The sequence below is a fragment of the Rhodamnia argentea genome, chromosome 3, assembly GCF_020921035.1.
Source record: "Rhodamnia argentea isolate NSW1041297 chromosome 3, ASM2092103v1, whole genome shotgun sequence".
Lineage (NCBI taxonomy): Eukaryota > Viridiplantae > Streptophyta > Magnoliopsida > Myrtales > Myrtaceae > Rhodamnia > Rhodamnia argentea.
In genome coordinates this window covers 19,075,075-19,093,470 of record NC_063152.1, presented here as the reverse complement: position 1 = coordinate 19,093,470, position 18,396 = coordinate 19,075,075, and the positions used below count along the sequence as shown (strand labels likewise).

Sequence of the window (18,396 nt, the reverse complement as noted above, 5' to 3'; positions counted from 1 at the left end):
GAAAATCACTTATGTGAATCTCGACGATGCCACATGGGATGGCCAAGGTCGATGCAGATATTTTAAATATTATCTTTTTAAAAAATTTATTTTTTTTTTTCTGAAATTAACATTACCCCTCGCCCAAGGGCTAGTCGGCCCTAGATGAGGAGTGGCCGGCCCTTAGCGACCATAGGCGAGGGCCGACTAGCCACTATCAGCCGCCGGCGAGGGCTAGCCGGCCTTCGGCCGCCTTGAGCGACGGTCGTCGCCCTTGCCAAATCCGGGTGAGGGATGCCTCGTCTAGGGCCATCGTGGCCTCGGCGGCCTTGGGCGACGGCCTTTGTGGCCTTGCGCGCGGCGGCCGGGGGCTAGCGGGTCCTCGCTGCTGGCCCTCACCGGAGGTCACCGAGGGCTAGCCTTTGGGCGGGGGGCTGGCGATGGTTCTGACAACCCTTGCGGGCGAAAGGCAAATTTTAGAGAAAAAGAAAAAATAATTGAAAAATAATTTTTCCAAAAAAAATAATATTTAAATATGTCCGCCTCGGTGACGCCTCGTCCTATGTAGTATCGCTTGCATCCACATCAGCAATGTCTTACCAAAATTGGCCGTATGGACCGAATTGATACCAATGCAAAAAAGTTTAGGACTAAATTGATACAATTAAAAGATTTATGACCGAATTGGTATCAATGAAATAAGTTTAGGACTTTTTTGGTACTTGTCCCAAATTGATGATGTTGACGTTGATCGTTTTACGTGGCATAGCCGACGCCGACCTAACTTTTTATTTTTAAACTTTATGAATTTTTTATTCTTTTATAATATTTTCTTTCTTTTTTAGGAAAAATGTATTGGAAATTCTAAAACTTGTCAAGAAAGTGCATTCGAGTCCTAAAAGTTTTAAAAAGTGCAATTAAGTCCTAAAAGGTTTAAAAAGTGCAATTAAGTCCTAAAACTTGTTATGAAAGTGCATTTGAGTCTTAAAACTTTAAAAAAGTGTAATCAAGTCCTAAAATTTGTCATATTAGTTCAATCAAGTCTTTCAATTGGTTGCATTTTTTGAAAATTTTATGAGTCGATTACACATTGGTGACTAGTTTTAGGACTTCATTGTTCTTTTTGAAAGTTTTAGAACTCAAATGTGCTTTCGTAACAAGTTTTAGGACTTGATTGAACTTTTTGCAAATTTTAGGACTCATTTGCACTTACACGATAAGTTTTAGGACTTTTAGTGCTCTTATTCCTTCTTTTCTTGTTAAGGGCTGTTGGCCACCACGAAGACCCCTGTTGGCCATTGGGCATGGGCCGGGGAAGCCCTCATCGGCCACTTGGGGAGGGCTTGCGGCCCTAGTCGGGACCATTAACGATTAGCCCTCTCTAGCTATCGGCGAGGGCTTTGCAGGCACTTGTCCTTGACCGCCGAGGGTATTTGGGTCTCAGCAAATGGCCGACGGTCCCTGTCGATCTTAATGACAAAAAAAGAAAAGAAAAATTAATAAAAATTTTAAAAAGTCCACATTAATGTCGGTTGTGCTACGTAGGACAATCGTCATCTACATCATCAATTTTCGGCCAAATTTGATCAGATGAACTACATTTTAGAAATTTTTTGGTAATTTTCTCACTAAAGATCGTTGTATCAAACACTCTACTATCTAACCTTGGGAGAACTACATTTCTTTTCTATTTCAAACTTCTGGATTGTTGTAAGTTATCTCTTAACTTTTCAATTTTACCAAATTTCCCTAAAGTCTTAAAAACAGTTGCAATGTCACTCTGGATTGAATACAGTCATTTTACACTTGAAGCTCTGGACATGTGCTTTTCATGCGATTATTTTGCTCCCATATGGAGCGCTAATCTGTCCATCAGTAGATGACGAATTAAATTCTCCCCCCAAGTTTTGGCAAGTAAACCGCTAAATTTTCAATGGCTTTCAATGTTCTCCTTTGGAATATTTAAACGAGTTTCAAAAACCACCTCGATTTTAATCTTGGCCAATTTTTTGATCTAATCACTCTAGTGATCGACTTAAGCTACTTAAGCAAGTTGTCAAGCCGTTGCTCAGTACATGCGTGTGGCTGCAGTATAGCCTCTACCGGCAGTGCGGTTACCCCATGCTGGACCGCCCCTCCAATTTAGGGAAAAGCATAATCCGGGTTGGTCCGATTCCTTAAGGAACCGAGGACCGGATCGATGCTCTCGATTCTATATTTCAAGAACTGGACCACCGGCTTGGTTCCGTTCCCGGGTGGTCCAATAGAACCGATAAATTGAAAATAAAATTGGTAACATAATGATGTCGCGCTAATTTGGAGAGGAAGATGACGGCAATCGCTAATTTGGGAGATTGGGTTTAGGTTAGGACTCAGGAATGCGAGCACTTTAGTTCTGGAATATCAGTGTCTTTTTTTTTTTTTTTTGTGGTTAGAAATTCAGAATTAAGTTGTGCATTTAAAAAATAAAAAAATTAAAATTTATTGATCCGTGTGGGCGGTCCACCAGTCCAATTCTCCCTAAAACCGGGAATCGGACCGTCCGGACAACGGTTCCATCTTGAGGGTCATAGTGCATACGAAATATAATATTTGGTTATTTGACTGATCATTTTAAAAGTATGGGCCAGATTAGAGAATTATCAAAATTGAAGACCTTTCATGAAAATTGGCCAGAGTTAACATAAGGGGATATTGCAATTGGTTTCAAGGCTTTTGGGGGGGAAATTGCAAATACTAAAAGATCAGAGGACAACTTACAACAGGTGCCAAAATTGCAACTCAACTTAATTATTGGACGGGCTGCCCTCAATGAAAGGAGCTAATTGATCACGTAACAAGCCCAGATGACCGGGGCTTCGTTTGAGAAATGGTTGGAGTCAATGCTAGGATGGGACGGTTACGATAGATTTCAAGACTTCTTTTCATTTTGCTTGAGCATGACTGCTTTACCCCGGTCCACATGGAGAGTGACTAGGGAAGGCATATTATTTTAGGCTATTTAAATTAAGTTTAGTAAATGGATTCATATCACGAAAAACCTTAAATTAGTACACCTGTGATAATTTACCTCAAGCCCGAAATTGATATACTTGTGACAAATTTAACCATAAAAAAACTCTAAAATGATACATCCGTGATAAATTTACTATTCGTTGGTATTCATTAAATTGGATTGTTATTACTACGAAAAACTATGAATTGGTACATTTGTGATAAATGGAGAATATACACCATAAACTGGTATACCCACCAACTATCATATGTTATCTAACCCAGTAATTTGACAAGAAAATTTAATAGCTGTATAAATTTTTTATGTTTAAAAAATTAATTTAAGATAAATTTGTCATGTATAAATTGGGACCTATGAGGTTCTAGTGTTGGTTCCTTCGCCAAATCCAGAATGGTGAGTAGATGCCTTTCTTCTTCCACAACTAAAACAAGATTCTACTCCCGAAGAAATTCATTGGCATTTGATTCAGTAAGCTGGAACTCTGTCATAAATGCGACGAGAATTGCTCCGCTGCTTAGCAACTTAAAGAACTCTCACAGCGGATATGCTGACCATGTGGGCAATTCGATTTCTTTGACTTATCAGATTTCCCAAGCAACAACATTTCCATCAATTTGAAAAACCCGGATGAGGATGTCGTCCCGCGGGCGTGAGGGTGGATTGATCGAGGAACCAACTCGAGGAAAACCCGCCTGAGGATGTGGTCTCGCCGGCGGCGCTACGGTGGATCGACTGAGGAACCGACTCAAGACGGACCAATCGGGTCTTGGATTGGTTCCAAATACACCAGGTTCTGAAAATCTAGAACGGTGTACTACGGTGGATCGATCAAGGAACTCGAGACGCACCGATCGGGTTTTGGATTGGTTCCAAAAAACCCAGGTTCTAAAAATCTAGAACGGTCCGACCAGATATTTTCCCGACACCGTTCGACCACAGAAAAGTGATGCCAAGCTCGAAAGAGCAAAAGGGTCGGTGACGCCACCGACACCTTCCACGTTAGCCATGGCGACACCATCGTCGCCATCAACCCCTCTTTTTCCTCTGCTTCTCCTCCTCCTCCTCCTATTTGTCGTCGTCTCATCCTCACTCTCCTCCTCCGCTTCACTCTCCGACACCTTCCTCCAATGCCTCGTCAATCACACGCGGACACTTCAACAGCAGCAAGAGCCCTTCCAAATCCTCCATTCCCCGACCAACCTCTCGTTCCCGACCCTTCTCCAGTCTCTCGTCCGCAACCGCCGCTTCAACACCTCCTCGACCCCGAAACCACAGCTCATCCTCACTCCCTCCCACCCATCCCACGTCCAGTCGACTGTCCTCTGCGCCAGGAGAACCGGCACGGAACTCCGAATCCGGAGCGGCGGGCACGACTTCGAAGGTACCTCCTACGTCGCCCGTGCCCCTTTCTTGATTCTCGACATGTTTAATTTTCGGTCCATTGATGTCGATGTCAAACAAGAGACCGCTTGGGTTGGAAGCGGAGCGACGCTTGGGGAATTGTACTATAGGATTTGGGAAAAGAGTGGGCTTTATGGGTTTAATGCCGGGGTTTGCCCGACTATCGGCGTTGGTGGGCATTTGAGTGCTGGTGGATACGGGAACATGTTGCGGAAGTTCGGGTTGGCGAGCGATAACGTGGTCGATGCGCAGATTGTGGATGTCGAGGGTAGAGTTCTTGATAGGAGCTCGATGGGCGAGGATTTGTTTTGGGCTATTAGAGGTGGAGGTGGGGCAAGTTTCGGAGTGATATTGGGCTATAGAGTGAAGCTTGTCCCTGTTCCGAAAGTGGTTACTGTTTTTAGAGTGGGGAGGACGATTGAGGAAAACGCGACTGAGCTTGTGTATCAGTGGCAGAACATCGCGCCGAGGACTGATAATGATTTGTTCATGAGGCTTTTGCTTCAGCCTGTTAGTTCCAAGAGACAAAAAGGAGCTAAAACAGTTAATGCCTCTGTTTTGGCTCTGTTTCTTGGAAATGCAGATAGGCTGGTTTCAATGGTTAATGAGGAGTTTCCGCTGTTGGGTTTGAGGAAAGAGGATTGTGCAGAGATGAGCTGGATTGAGTCGGTTCTCTGGTGGGGGGACTTCGATAGTGGTACTGCCGTGGATGCTCTGCTCGACCGAATGCCTAAGTCAGTGAATTTCTTGAAGAGGAAATCGGATTATGTGCGCATACCGATGTCGAGGGAGGAATTGGAGTTGCTTTGGGATAAGTTGATTGAATTGGGGAAGGTCGGATTTGTGTTTAATCCGTATGGAGGAAAAATGTGGGAAATCCCTGCATCAGACACTCCATTCCCTCATCGAGCTGGGAATCTGTTTAAAATACAGCACTCAATCAGTTGGAATGAAGATGGAATTGAAGTGGAGCTGAGTAATCTGGCTAAAATAAGAGAGCTTTACAATTTTATGACTCCGTATGTGTCGAAAAACCCACGAAGGGCTTTTTTGAACTATAGGGACCTCGATATCGGGATAACTGATAATGGTGAAAATAGCTACAAGGAAGGCAGTGTGTATGGGGTGAAGTACTTTGCTGAAAATTTCAATAGATTGGTGAAAGTTAAGACTGCAGTTGATCCGCAGAACTTCTTCAGGAATGAGCAAAGTATTCCTCCTTTTCCAAGTAAGGCTTTGGGCATGAGTTTAAAGTGAGACTAATGAGTTTTGTTTTGGTTAGTGGTACTTTTGAAAACGCCTGTCCTCAAAGAGGTATATTAATTACAATTATTTTGTGATTTATTCCTGTTCTTCTGAGAAAGATTTAATAGTGAACTTAAACTAGTAAGTTTGGTTGGATTACTGGTGGGTAGTTTGCTGTGAGTAGACAGGCAAGTGCATGATTTCATTGCCAATGGAGAATTCTAGGGTCGTCTCTGTTGCTTGTTTACAAATAAATGATCCAAATGAAACAAGTGCTAATTTCAGAACCTTCTCTTGATTTCTAACTCGTCTCTTTGACCATTCTCACTTTCCCTTTAACCAGAATGAATGATCGTGCATAATGTTTGAAATATGTGTCTTTTGCTATCGAATCTTTTTGGTTTTCGACTACTTCATTTCATTGTTTGCTATCCCGTTCTGCTTCATTCATGAACAAACACACCCATATGAAGATTTTTCAGTGGTTCACTCATTAAATTTTCCTGCAGGATCCTCCTTGGCCATGAGTCAGTATTCAGGGTCAACAGATACCGCTAGAAAAGTGACGGTATTGGTCATCCTCTTCCTCTTTTTGAAGGATCTCATGACCATCTATTCCTAGAAATGAGGGCCAGCGCCTTCTCGAGGGAAGTTAGACTTGCTCAGCTTTCTCTTTGGAAGGAAGGAGGACAGCAATAATGCTCCATCTTGTGCCGTCAGTTGGAATCCATTAGTTGGCTACTGACACTAGCAAGGAAGAGGTAATCACGTCTTCCTTCATGTAATGTCTACCTTGTCGCCACTGGATGACACGCATGATTTGCCAAAACGCAGGTAATTTTGCAGATGTTTGCCAAATCAAAAAGTGGCATACTGCTTTCTGTCCCCTGCCAAATAAGAAAGTAGCATATTGCAATTTAAGGTACCATCTATTGAAAGGTCTTGATTGTACTTTTTGAAAAAGATCTTTGGGACTTAATTAAACCAATTTGAAAAGTTTTAGACTTGATTGCATTATGTATAAAATGTTTAAGACTTCTCGTTCACTTTTTCCAAAAGTTATAAGGCGACTGATTGTGTTGAATGTAGGGTACATCTGATGCGGGACTTGGCTGCTCTTATTGATTGCTTGTGGAGTTCCTCCACTCTAGTAGATTGGTTTCCCGGGAGGACAGGGAGGAATTGAAGTCTGTGGTAGACTGTTGCTTGATGGCACTTGTTGGTTGCTGCCTGTGGAGGAACTCTGCAAGATTGATTTACCAGGAGGACAAAGGAGGGTGACTGATGAAAGCTAACAAACAATTCAATATAAAAAAAAGGGAATGCTCTTATTCATCTTTCTCTGAGAAAGAGGCGAAACATAATTAACTTGAATTCGCAACAGCTATTCAAAATCTTAGTTAAAGACTGGATTTGTTATCTCATGTTTGGAAAAACAGTTGCTTTATCAATTACATATCATAAGTCCAGAGAAATATTATATTTTGAAAGCTAGAAAAATGATGAAGATACTTATATGAAATAGAACAAACGAAAAAGTTACTTTAGCTAGAAACATGGACTGGTCGGCAGAGGATTGACCATGGAGATCAGTCCACAAAACTGGATTGATCTACAGTTCAGTCCTGTTCTTGACTGGTTTGAACTGATCTGTAAGAACAGCGCAGTTTTATGGCAATTCCGACCAGTCCATGTGTGTGGTTAAACCAGCTGCTTGTCTGGTGTTCTCTTTGATGTCTGTTCCTACAGCATTTGTCTAGCTTTCGGATCTCATATTTTTACTATGGCTTATAATATGTATAGAATAAGCAACTGCGTTAGGATGAGAACGACTTCAATCCAGGGAGTCTTTGGATTCATCTTTTGTTAATTACCGTCTGCAAATTGTTGATGTACAAGGAGCAGTATGGAAGAGTTGCAGATGATGGGTTTCGTGCCACTTCTGCATGACTCTTAACATGTCAAATGTACCGACGATCTAGAAATGATGATGAAGTGCCCCACATCGAAGAGAAGTCGGAGGAGAACGAGAGAAACAATCAAGTTTGACTGGGAAGAGAGGATGCTCATTGAGGTTACATTTCTAAGTACAGTTATATAATAGGTTGTAATAGCAAGGTGGAGTTTTTGAACTTCACACGAGTTTGTGGACATATTTCCTTTTAAATTGATCCATACTTGTCTCTTGATAATTATTTGTTGCCCCAATTCACATTATACTATTGTATGGTTTATGCAGTTTGATTCGGCCAGTCAAATTCCTAGTGACACCGTCTAACTATTAAGAAGAAAAATCAGTGGTGAATGAGAAGATTGCGCAGTCTCGGTGTTTTGTGTCTATATGTGATACTAGCATCTTCACCCCCTAATCATTTTACTAGTAAGGCCGCATATCTATTGGCAAAAAAACGTCTTTACTAGATATGTAAAAAAACAAAGGTCCCAGTGGAGACTTCGGGGAGCTTGTAGAACGTCCATCGTCGTCTGAGTGAATGTCCCAATACTCAGAAGGTATTAGAGAAGGGACACCGACAAACCCGCAGGCTGTTAGGAAAACGTGTTCTATCCCAGGTATGTTTCCTTAGGCGAGTCCTTGAGGAAAGCTTGGGACGTCGTACATCGTCGACGCGCTTGGGGACGCTTCTCAAAACATCCTTGTACAGTGCGGGATGTTCATAGAACGTCCTGGAAGATATCCCCATCGGGATATCTGCCGGAGTACTCGTGAAGGCATTGTCCATGATGAAATTTCTAGAGGCATGATCTTTGTTAGAAATATGTCTCGAATTTGAACTCGAAGCGAAATTGTGAATATTTCAAATTGAATATTTTACAAACATCCAAAATTGAGCAAACTATAATATCTTGCGTTGAATATCGTTTGGCAAGATCGGATAAAGTTTGAAATCTACTAAACCTATTGCACATTGAAATCCACGGTTTGATCGTGAAAAAGAAAGGAAAAACTGAAGGGAATCTACGTTGGAGAGTTGGGCAATTTTGAAAAGTCCAGCGTAGACTTGGTCAAAGAAGGAAACGGATAAGTCCAAGCCTTGAAGTGGTTGACCGAATATTACTTGAAGTTTTCTTTTCTGGTTTCACGTGGTCCAAGAATTGACATATACCTATATATATATATATATATATATATATATATATATGCTCGTGGTTGGAGGATGATTTTGGGGCGTGCAGAGAATTCTCTGTGAGTTGTGCGCCTTTGTTGATCGTACAAAGTCTTAAAGCGTCGGTTTATGATCGAGTGCTTGGCAAGGGTTTTCTTAATGGGTTTTGTTCGCAGAATTGCATCAAGAATTCAAGTATCGAAGCCGATTAAATCTTGAAGTTAGATTTGTGTAATTGCGAGATTGAGAGATTATTTCGTTAGGAATTGGGGGCTAAACATTTTGTACGTTCTTGAATGTAATTGGGGCTTGAAAAATACTAAGAGTGTTTGAGTAACTCGAGTGTGATTTGTAATCTCTGTGTATCACTTCATTTATAGTGAAATTCGTTGCTGCTCTCCCCGTGGACATAGGTCTTTACAATCGAACCACGTACATCCGATGTTCGATTTATTTTCTTGTTCTGTCTACTCTATTGTTCGATCGCTTGGTTCTGCGCAACAATTGGTATCAGATTAAATCTTGAAGTTAGATTTGTGTAATTGCGAGATTGAGAGATTATTTCGTTAGGAATTGTGAGTTAAACACCGTGTGCGTTCTTGAATGTAATTGGGGCTTGAAAAATACTAACCGAACTATGTTGCTCTATTCGCTCATCTCCAAGAGATTATTTCGTTAGGAATTGTTGCTCTCCCCGTGGACGTATGTCTCTACGACCGAACTATGTACATCCGATGTCCGATTTATTTTCTTATTCTGTCTACTTTATTATTCGATCGCTTGGTTTCGCGCAACAATCGGTATCAGAGCTAGGCTTGTCGAGTTGAAGCCAATCGATGGCGACATAAGAAGTAAAAGTGAAAATTGACAAATTTGAGGGGAAGGACTTTGGTTTTCGGAAGATGCAAATTGAATACTATCTATATCGGATGAAGCTCCATTTGCCCTGTCCGGAGAGAAACCAGAGACGATGAAGCAAGCTAATTGGGAATTGCTGGATAGATGAGCGCTAGGTGTTGTTCGACTAACGCCGGCTTGTAACATCGCGTTTAACATCGTCAAAGAGAATACCACTGCAGATTTGATAAAAGCCCCCGTCGATTTGTACGAGAAGCCCTCTACGATCAACAAAGACTATTTGATTGACATCTATTTAATTTGAAGATGAGCGAAGGTGCGTCTATTGCTAATCATATCAATGAATTCAATGTGAACGTCAATTGAGTTCAATTGATATTGACTTTGAAGATGAGGTATGTGCTTTGATTTTATTATCCTCATTGCACGATAGCTGGAATACTATCATTCTCGCTATTAGTAATTCCTCTCGATCAACAAGTTTAACATTTGATGGTATTCGAGATTTAATTTTAAGTGAGGACATCCATAAAAGAGAATATGGCGAATATGTATCTACTGCTTTAGTAGGTGAAAATAGAGGAAAAACTAATACTAGTGGTAGTAGAAGTAGTATGAACTCGAATAGACGCAATCGGTCTAGGATTGGTGGTGCTGTCATTTGGAATTGTAGTAACAGAGGGCATCTTAGAAGGAATTGTTTTAAGCTGAAAAACGAAACGGGCAAGGAAATTAGAGTTGAATCTGCAGATGATGTTGCAACTTGAGCTGATAATTACGATGGTGTCGATAAGGTCTTGTCTCTCATCGAGAATTCGTCATTTGACGGATGGATTATAAACTATGGATTATGGTTGTTCTTTTCATACTATACTAAACAGGAACCGATTTGTTACTTATCAATACATGAATAGTAGTAAAATGCAATTGGGGAACAACGCTAAATGCGATGTTGTGAATGTTGGTGATGTTAAAATCGGGATGCATGATGGTATTGTGAAAACATTGACCGGAGTAAGATATGTTCTAGAATTGAAAAAGAACTTAATTTCCTTGGGTGCCATAGATTCAGTTGGATGCGGGTATTCTTCACAAGGTGGAGTTCTGAAGGTTGATCGAGGTGCTCTGGTGATAATGAAAGGAGTCAAGTATGGTGGCTCGTATGAGCTTCAATGTGAAACATTGATAGGTTTCGCTCCGGAGACATCAGCATATCTTTGAGAGTCTAATGACCGCTTGAGGAAGACACAGGTGTTTGTGCCGAGACACAATTTGATATTGTTGTCGGGAATAAGCGGTCGAGAGCTTTGATCGAACAGAGACTAGTAAGTTGATCAAGCATGTGCAAATTGACAGTAGCATGGAGTCTTGCTTGAAGTTGGTAAATAAATTCTGCATGATAAAGGGCATAGTGAAACAGTGCACTAGTGCCAGCAGACCACAACAGTTTGCAAAATTGATGAGCAGAACATTACTAGAGACGGCCCATAAAATGATCTTTAGTGCTAGTATGCCTAAGAGAATTCTAGCGGATGCGCTTAATATGGTGAGCTACCTAGTGAACAGATCTCCATCGATCGCAATCGAATATCGGACTCCCGAAGAAGTGTGGTCGGGTAACGTTGCTGATTATTCTATTTTTAGAATGTTTGGTTGCACGTGTTATTATTGAGTAAGTGGTGGTAAACTCGATGTGAGGACAATGTGCATATTCCATGGATATGCACGAGGTGAGTGGGGTTATCAATTGTAGTGGCCGAATATAAATTCACCTATTTGCAGCATAAAAGTTACCTTTGACAAGTCTCTATTATTTCGAGCTAGGAGTGATTATAACGGTGTTCATACGGATTTTGGTGGTGTTCGGTTTGAGATGGAGTTGCAACCAGAAACTCTTGAGGTAACAAGTACTAGCACAGTAGTCAATATAGATGGTGCTTGTAGCAAGGTGGAGCCTATAGAGCCAATAGTTGCTGTAATCGCTGATGTTGACAAGGTATGTATTCGGACTCCTAACATATATGGATGCAATGATGGTTTTGTTTTATCCGTGATAGAGGAGCTTGTATTAAAAAGTCTTTATGGAGCAGTTAAAAGAGCATGTGGAGTTGGTGTTCTGATGAGGTCCACGGTTATAGAGAACTTCAAGCGTGGCTTGAACTTGGAAAGTGGTCGTGGCGATTGAGCTCATTGGAGCTGTGGGAGAGTAGCAGGTGAAATTTAGATTATCATAAAGCGATTGTGACTTGACTCAAATATCGAGCCAAGGTGGAGATTGTTAGAAATATATCTCGAGTTTGAGCCCGAAACGAAAATGTAAATATTTCGAATTGAATATTTTATGAACATCCAAAGTCGAGCAAACTAGAATATCTTGCGTTGAATATCTTTTGGCAAGATTGGATAAAGTTTGAAATCTACTAAACCTATTGCACATTGAAATCCACGGTTTGATCATGAAAAAGAAAGGAAAAACAAAAGGGAATCTACGTTGGAGAGTTGGGCATTTTGAAAAGTCCAGCGTGGACTTGGTCAAAGAAGGAAACAGTTAAGTCCAAGCCTTGAAGTGATTGACCGAATATTACTTGAAGGTTTCTGCTCTGGTGTCACGTGGTCCAAGAATTGATATAAAGGAAAAGCAAAATGGAATCTACGTTGGAGAGTTGGGCAATTTTGAAAAGTCTAGCGTGGACTTGGTCAAAGAAGGAAATAGATAAGTCCAGGCCTTGAAGTGGTTGACCGAATATTACTTGAAGTTTTCTTTTCTGGTTTCATGTGGTCCAAGAATTGACACACACATATATATGCTCGTGGTTGCAAGATGATTTTGGGGCTTGCAGAGAATTCTCCGTGAGTTGTGCGCCTTTGTTGATCGTACGAAGTCTTAAAGCACCGGTTTATGATCAAGTGCTTGGCAAGGATTTTCTTAATGGGTTTTATTCGCAGAATTGCATCAAGAATTCAAGTATCGAAGCCAATTAAATCTTGAAGTTAGATTTGCGTAATTTTTTTGCGAGATTGAGAGATTATTTCGTTAGGAATTGGAGGCTAAATACTGTGTGCGTTCTTGGATGTAATTGAAGTTTGGGAAATATTGAGAGTGTTTGAGTAACTCAAGTGTGGTTTGTAATCTCCGTATATCGCTTAATTTATAGTGAAATTTGTTGTTGCTCTCCCCGTGCACGTAGGTCTCTACAACCAAATCATATACATCCGATGTTCGATTTATTTTCTTATTCTGTCAACTTTATTATTAGATCGCTTGGTTTCGCGCAACAATAAAATCATGAAAGTTCCGGTTCACTCCATATGCCCAAAACCACTGACCCACGAAAGTTGGATTTTTATCGGTGTACGACAAAATGCAGAAAAGAGACTAGCGAAGAGAGAAAAGCTCCAGGAAATGAGGTTTACTAAGTTGGACTTTTAACAGGTTATACTGCAAAAGATTGTTCATAGAGGAAAGATGGGATGGAGGTTGAGATCCAAGTATTCGAGTTTGCCCCTATTGAAAGCAATTGAACAGCCTGTAAACATTCGGTGGCCGATTCTTCTTCAAATTGTAATTCTGGCTTAGAATACACCGTCATTTCAAAGCCAAACAGTACTGTTATTTTAGCACAGCTCGGTTAAAATATAGTGAAGAAATTGAATCAAGGGAGAGTAGTCGAGACAATCATCAAGCCAACAGTAAAAAATATTGAAGAAATTTTGTTACAATCAACACAAATAACTGATGATTTTTTTTTTATAAAGATAAGTCAAAGATTAGAATGAATTTTACTGTGGTAAAACACAACTATTTTTCCACGAAGTAGAATACTAATGGGCGAATACTAAAAATAAAAAAATAAAATAAAAAATTGATCAATAAAGATGAGATGCAGATCATAGGTTTAAGGCATGACCAAGTGCCCAGAAAAAAATAATGGAATTTAAATTCCTCTTTAATTATTTTAATCTACGAGATTTTAAATATTGTTATATTTATTTTATCGCCACCTTTATTTCTTGCTTATAAGGACAAAACATATACTCTATTTCTTAATTACATGATATGAGTGGGATCACCATTGCGATGATAGTATGCTAAAAGAAAAGTAAAATACATCTTCTTAAATAGTAGAGATCTGTAGTATTTTGGAGCCAAAGTTTCTGTCCAATGGCCTTACATTAGGGATAATTAGAATCTTTGATTATGAAAAGAAGAAGCTTTTTGCACCCACCACGGGCATGGCGCGTTTGGTGAGCTTTGAGCTCTTTGGCCCTAAGGCGCAAGCTGGTCAAAGGTTCAAAACCCTCCCAACGCGTTTCTTGGACTTAAGTGGGGGGCCCTTGCTGGTGGGCTGCGGGGCTAGCCTCCCTCCAGGTATAGTCGCCATCGGAAAGGGTCTTCACCGCCCTTCGGGTGGTGGTGAGTTGACCCGATTACGATTGGCGGATCCCGGATTACCAAAAAAAAAAAAAAAAGAAGAAGCTTTTTGCTTTCAAGATAATGGATTATGCTGGTTTATATTTTTACTTTGATCAAGTTTATAAGAAAAATTGTCCAAAAAGTACTAGACATATTCTACGACATTTAGTTCAATTTTAAACACTTTAATTTGGCCAATTTAATTATCAGCCTCTTTGAGGTTTTTTCAATGTAGTCCTTTCACTCAATTTTGGACTAAAATTGAAGACATGGAGGTGCAATCAGGGCCAACCAGCCTATGTGGTACGAACAATGTTGATGTGGACAATCTTTCCAATTATATTTAAATTTGCTGATTTATTTTTATTTTTATTTTCTTTCTTTTTTACTTTTCTTTATTCTCCTACATTGGTTGGTGTCACGTAAGACAGACGGTGCCCACTTTAGTGATTTCCAGCCAAAATTCGTTGAAATGATCATATTGAAAAATCGTCAAAAGGTTTTTATGATTAAATAACCAAATTAAAAATGAAGGATTGAATTGACTGCTGTATCATGAACTTAGGAATTTTCGGATAATAACTCCTAATTTTATATTTAGCCATCCAAACATAAAAAGAACCCACCTTCTTGATTTCAAAAATAGAAAACTTAGTTACGTAAATGTAACCAAATTGTGTCTAATCCGATTTCATGTAATCTCTTCGTGTCCAAGTGCTTTTTAGGAAAGTCCACCGTGAAAAGTACTTCGTACTAGAAAATTTTTAGGCCAATTCGCATTGCTAAATTCTGCTTGTCCAATTTGTTGACGAAATTAGAGGACGCAAAAATTTCCATTCGTCAAGTTTATTGTAAAGAAAAGCCGGCAGACTTGAAAATCGGAACAGTCCGAGGTGGTCCCGCACGAAAACTGGAAGTGGAGTTCTTTTTGGGTTAGGCAAACGACTGATCAAGAAAGGTTTGAAGATAAGGCATTGGATTCCAACCACATAAATTTAGATGGACCATGAAAAATAAGAGCGCACGAGGATTTTTCAAAGTTCGAATAAACGACTTGAATATATCAAGCACCCTTGAATTTCTACCATGTGAGATCCAGCCTCAGATTAAAATAGTGTCAACCCTATTTGGTTGGATCTATGAACATCATCATGTTTCTGTACATTACATTTGTCAAACTAGTTCCACTAGGTTGCAGGAAAATTACTCAATTGATTCTAAACTTATTGTGCGGATGCCAATTTAGTTCCAAACTTTTCAATTTTATCAATTTAGTCCTAAATTATTGCGTTAAATTACAATATAGTCATTCCGGTCAAATTTTACAGGAAATCACACACGTGGGCGTCATAATAGGCCATCCTACACTGCACAATAGCACGTCAAACATTTTCAATGAAAATTGGCCGAAAAGGTTACATTGAAATTTTACGCAAAGGCTGAAGACTTATTGGGTAGTTTCCCCCATGAAAAGGGATCATGTTTTTGTACATCACATTCAGTCAACTAGTTCTGGCAGGTAGGTTTTCTATTTTTCTTTTTCTTTTTTACATTGAAGGCGTTTTTACCATTAAAACATAAATGCTACAATCCAAATCCATACAAAAAAAGCTGCATGTTCATTGTGATTTGGCTTATGAAACAAAAGTAAGATGTCAAAACTAATCTTTTTAATGACCGAAGACTAGCGAGCTCTAGGAACCCTATTTCTTCAGCTTTTCTTCGAGCTGTAAGATGGATTCCCTGCGCAAGCTATGACAAACTATCAGAAAACAGACTTGAACATTTTCTTTCTCTTCTCACGACCTACGAGAGGTCACAGCTGTAAGATGGATTCCCTGCGCAAGCTATGACAAACTATTAGAAAACAGACTTACCCGTAAAAGAAGGAAAGATTCCTAAAATTCATAATTTTTAATTTAGCTAATTACAACTCATACGCGTAATTGACAGCTCATTCCCACATTATATATTAAGCCACCCTCTCTTTATTTTTCACTGGGCATTCAATGGCAGATAATATTCCATTAATTTCCATCATCTTCCTTTCATTTTGCTATGGGGCTTCAAGCTTTGATCAAGTCTCCTTTCTCCAATGCTTTTCCCTTCATTCCCTCCAATCCAACTCCACTTCCAAAACCATTGCAACAAGAAACGATCCAACTTATATCTCTCTCTTGCAGTCTTCCATTCAAAACCTCCGATTCTTGAACACTTCCTCACCAAAACCACAACTCATTGTGACCCCAATCCATCCACTTGAGATACGAGCAGCCATAGTATGCTCCCGGAAGCACGGTGTGCACGTGCGGGTGCGGAGTGGGGGCCACGACTACGAGGGCCTCTCCTACGTATCCCGAATCCCCTTCATCATTGTCGATCTCAGGAACATGAGGTCGGTCGAGGTGGATGTCGAGAAAGAGAGTGCATGGGTGGAGGGTGGAGCAACATTAGGAGAATTGTACTTTGCAATTTCTCAAAAGAGCAAGGTTTTGGGATTCCCAGCTGGTAGTTGTCCCACTATTGGAGTTGGGGGACATGTTAGCGGGGGCGGGTTCGGAACGATATTTCGGAAGTACGGTCTAGCATCTGACAACGTGATCGACGCCAAAATCGTTGATGTTAATGGAAAGATTTTGGACCGGAAATCGATGGGCGAAGATCTTTTTTGGGCTATTAGAGGAGGTGGAGGAGCAAGCTTTGGTGTGATCTTTGCATGGAAAATTATGCTGGTTCCTGTCCCTCCAACTGTTACTGTCTTTGAAGTAGGAAAGACCATTGAAGAAAATGGAACTATGATCTTGTACAAGTGGCAAAATGTTGCACACAAGCTTCAGGAAGACATCTTTCTCCACGCTGTGATAGGAGTCGTCATTCCATCTTCAGGTTTGGCGAACAACACAATCAGCATCTCATTCGAGGGTTTGTACCTCGGCAAGATTGAAAAAGTCCTGCCTTTAATCCGGGAAAGCTTTCCCGAGTTGGGTTTGAAACGCGAAAGCTGCACGGAGATGAGTTGGATACAATCCGTCCTTTATTTCGCACGATATTCTCAAGATGAATCTCCCAGAGTCTTGCTCAACCGGACTCAATCGTCCAAATCCTTCTACAAGGCGAAATCCGACTACGTGATGAAGCCCATTTCGGAAACCGCTTTGCAAGGTCTATGGAATAAGCTCATCGAAGAAGAGACGTCTTACCTGATTTTAACACCTTATGGCGGGGTAATGAGCCAGATCTCCAAATCGGAGACCCCTTTCCCACACCGGAGAGGGAACAAGTACAAAATTCAGTACATGGTTACTTGGGACAGTGAAGAGGAAAGCAATGAGCACATCAATTGGATGAGAGAGCTGTACGATTATATGGCACCTTACGTTTCAAGATTTCCAAGAGCAGCTTATATGAATTATAGGGATCTTGACTTGGGGAGGAACACTAACGTCAATACTAGTTATGCTGAAGCAAGTGTCTGGGGTTTGAAATATTTCAAGAGCAATTTTAGGAGATTGGTGAAAGTGAAGACGGCGTCCGATCCGACCAACTTTTTCTGGAACGAGCAAAGCTTTCCGGTTTTGTCTCCAAGAGGACGATAAGCCCGTGTTTCGGAGCCAAATTGGACTCTTACTGGCAAAATATGTCGACAAGTTCAATAATTTGCGGTTGTACCCTTGGATTTTACCAGAAGTGATTATATTATCGATATATGTCTCCCATATACGAAATCCGAACTGTTAGAAAATGAGGATGTATGGGAAGGACCGTGGTTCGCCCATGTGGGCTATCACAGTCCTTGACCCATTATAGATAAATTGCCAAAAAGGTAGTTATCTCATTCTAAACATTAGACGTTATTTAGACGTTCTTCCAACGAAAAGCAGAGAATTGTAAAAAAGTGATGAATGACGACGAACTCCCGATCTTCTCTCCCGATCGTCAAATGGACGAACAATCTCTCGTGGAACCGCATTGTGGACATTTAATTTGTGAAAACCCGAGGTATGTCCGTTTCGTGATATATTTCTTCGATCGGTGATTCAAAATGATTCTAGGGTTTGTTGATTCAGAGTAATTTCGTTGTGTATGTAATCGAGATACGTTCCTTTCATTGGTATCAGGGCGCCGGTTCTTGTTTCTTGATTGATTATCAAGGTTTTGGTCACGAATTAGTGTGAGAAACTAGTTTTTCGAACCTATTGTTCATGGATTTTTCGTGACATTTTATCCAACGAAAATGAATTTTTATTACATCAATTGAACGGGCTTGGCGAGACGAGAATTTGGAGTGGTTGCTCGTCGCGAGGTGACGCCGGGACGACCCGCACGCGCGGCACGCGCTACGGTGGGATCGAGTTATC

General features: G+C 40.6%; 2 protein-coding genes across 4 annotated transcripts; both read left to right on the top strand.

The window, feature by feature from the left end:
- The first annotated feature begins 3,440 nt into the window (after positions 1-3,440).
- On the top strand, positions 3,441-7,483 carry LOC115727958 (berberine bridge enzyme-like 21). 3 transcript variants are annotated; one of them, XM_048276405.1, is made up of 5 exons: positions 3,441-3,463; positions 3,581-3,785; positions 3,878-5,624; positions 6,151-6,475; positions 6,731-6,905. In XM_048276405.1, the coding sequence occupies exons 3-4, from the start codon at positions 4,001-4,003 to the stop codon at positions 6,261-6,263; spliced, it is 1,737 nt and encodes a 578-aa protein (XP_048132362.1). In that variant the 5' UTR covers positions 3,441-3,463; positions 3,581-3,785; positions 3,878-4,000; the 3' UTR covers positions 6,264-6,475; positions 6,731-6,905. The 3 variants fall into 3 exon arrangements, with proteins under 3 accessions (XP_048132362.1, XP_030514141.1, XP_048132361.1); XM_030658281.2 differs by lacking the exons at positions 3,441-3,463; positions 6,731-6,905 and adding an exon at positions 7,445-7,483 and having other exon boundaries at positions 3,473-3,785; XM_048276404.1 differs by lacking the exons at positions 3,441-3,463; positions 3,581-3,785 and having other exon boundaries at positions 3,816-5,624.
- An 8,533-nt stretch (positions 7,484-16,016) lies between these two features.
- Positions 16,017-17,667, top strand: LOC115727960 (berberine bridge enzyme-like 18). Its single transcript, XM_030658284.2, has one exon. The coding sequence runs from the start codon at positions 16,048-16,050 to the stop codon at positions 17,632-17,634; it is 1,587 nt and encodes a 528-aa protein (XP_030514144.2). The 5' UTR covers positions 16,017-16,047; the 3' UTR covers positions 17,635-17,667.
- Positions 17,668-18,396: the final 729 nt, after the last annotated feature.

Coding starts and splice junctions, on each gene's coding strand:
- LOC115727958 (XM_030658281.2), top strand. CDS start 4,001: ATGGCGACACCATCGTCGCCATCAACCCCTCTTTTTCCTCTGCTTCTC. Junction 5,625..6,150: donor AAGTATTCCTCCTTTTCCAA/GTAAGGCTTTGG, acceptor ATTTTCCTGCAG/GATCCTCCTTGGCCATGAGT.
- LOC115727960 (XM_030658284.2), top strand. CDS start 16,048: ATGGCAGATAATATTCCATTAATTTCCATCATCTTCCTTTCATTTTGC.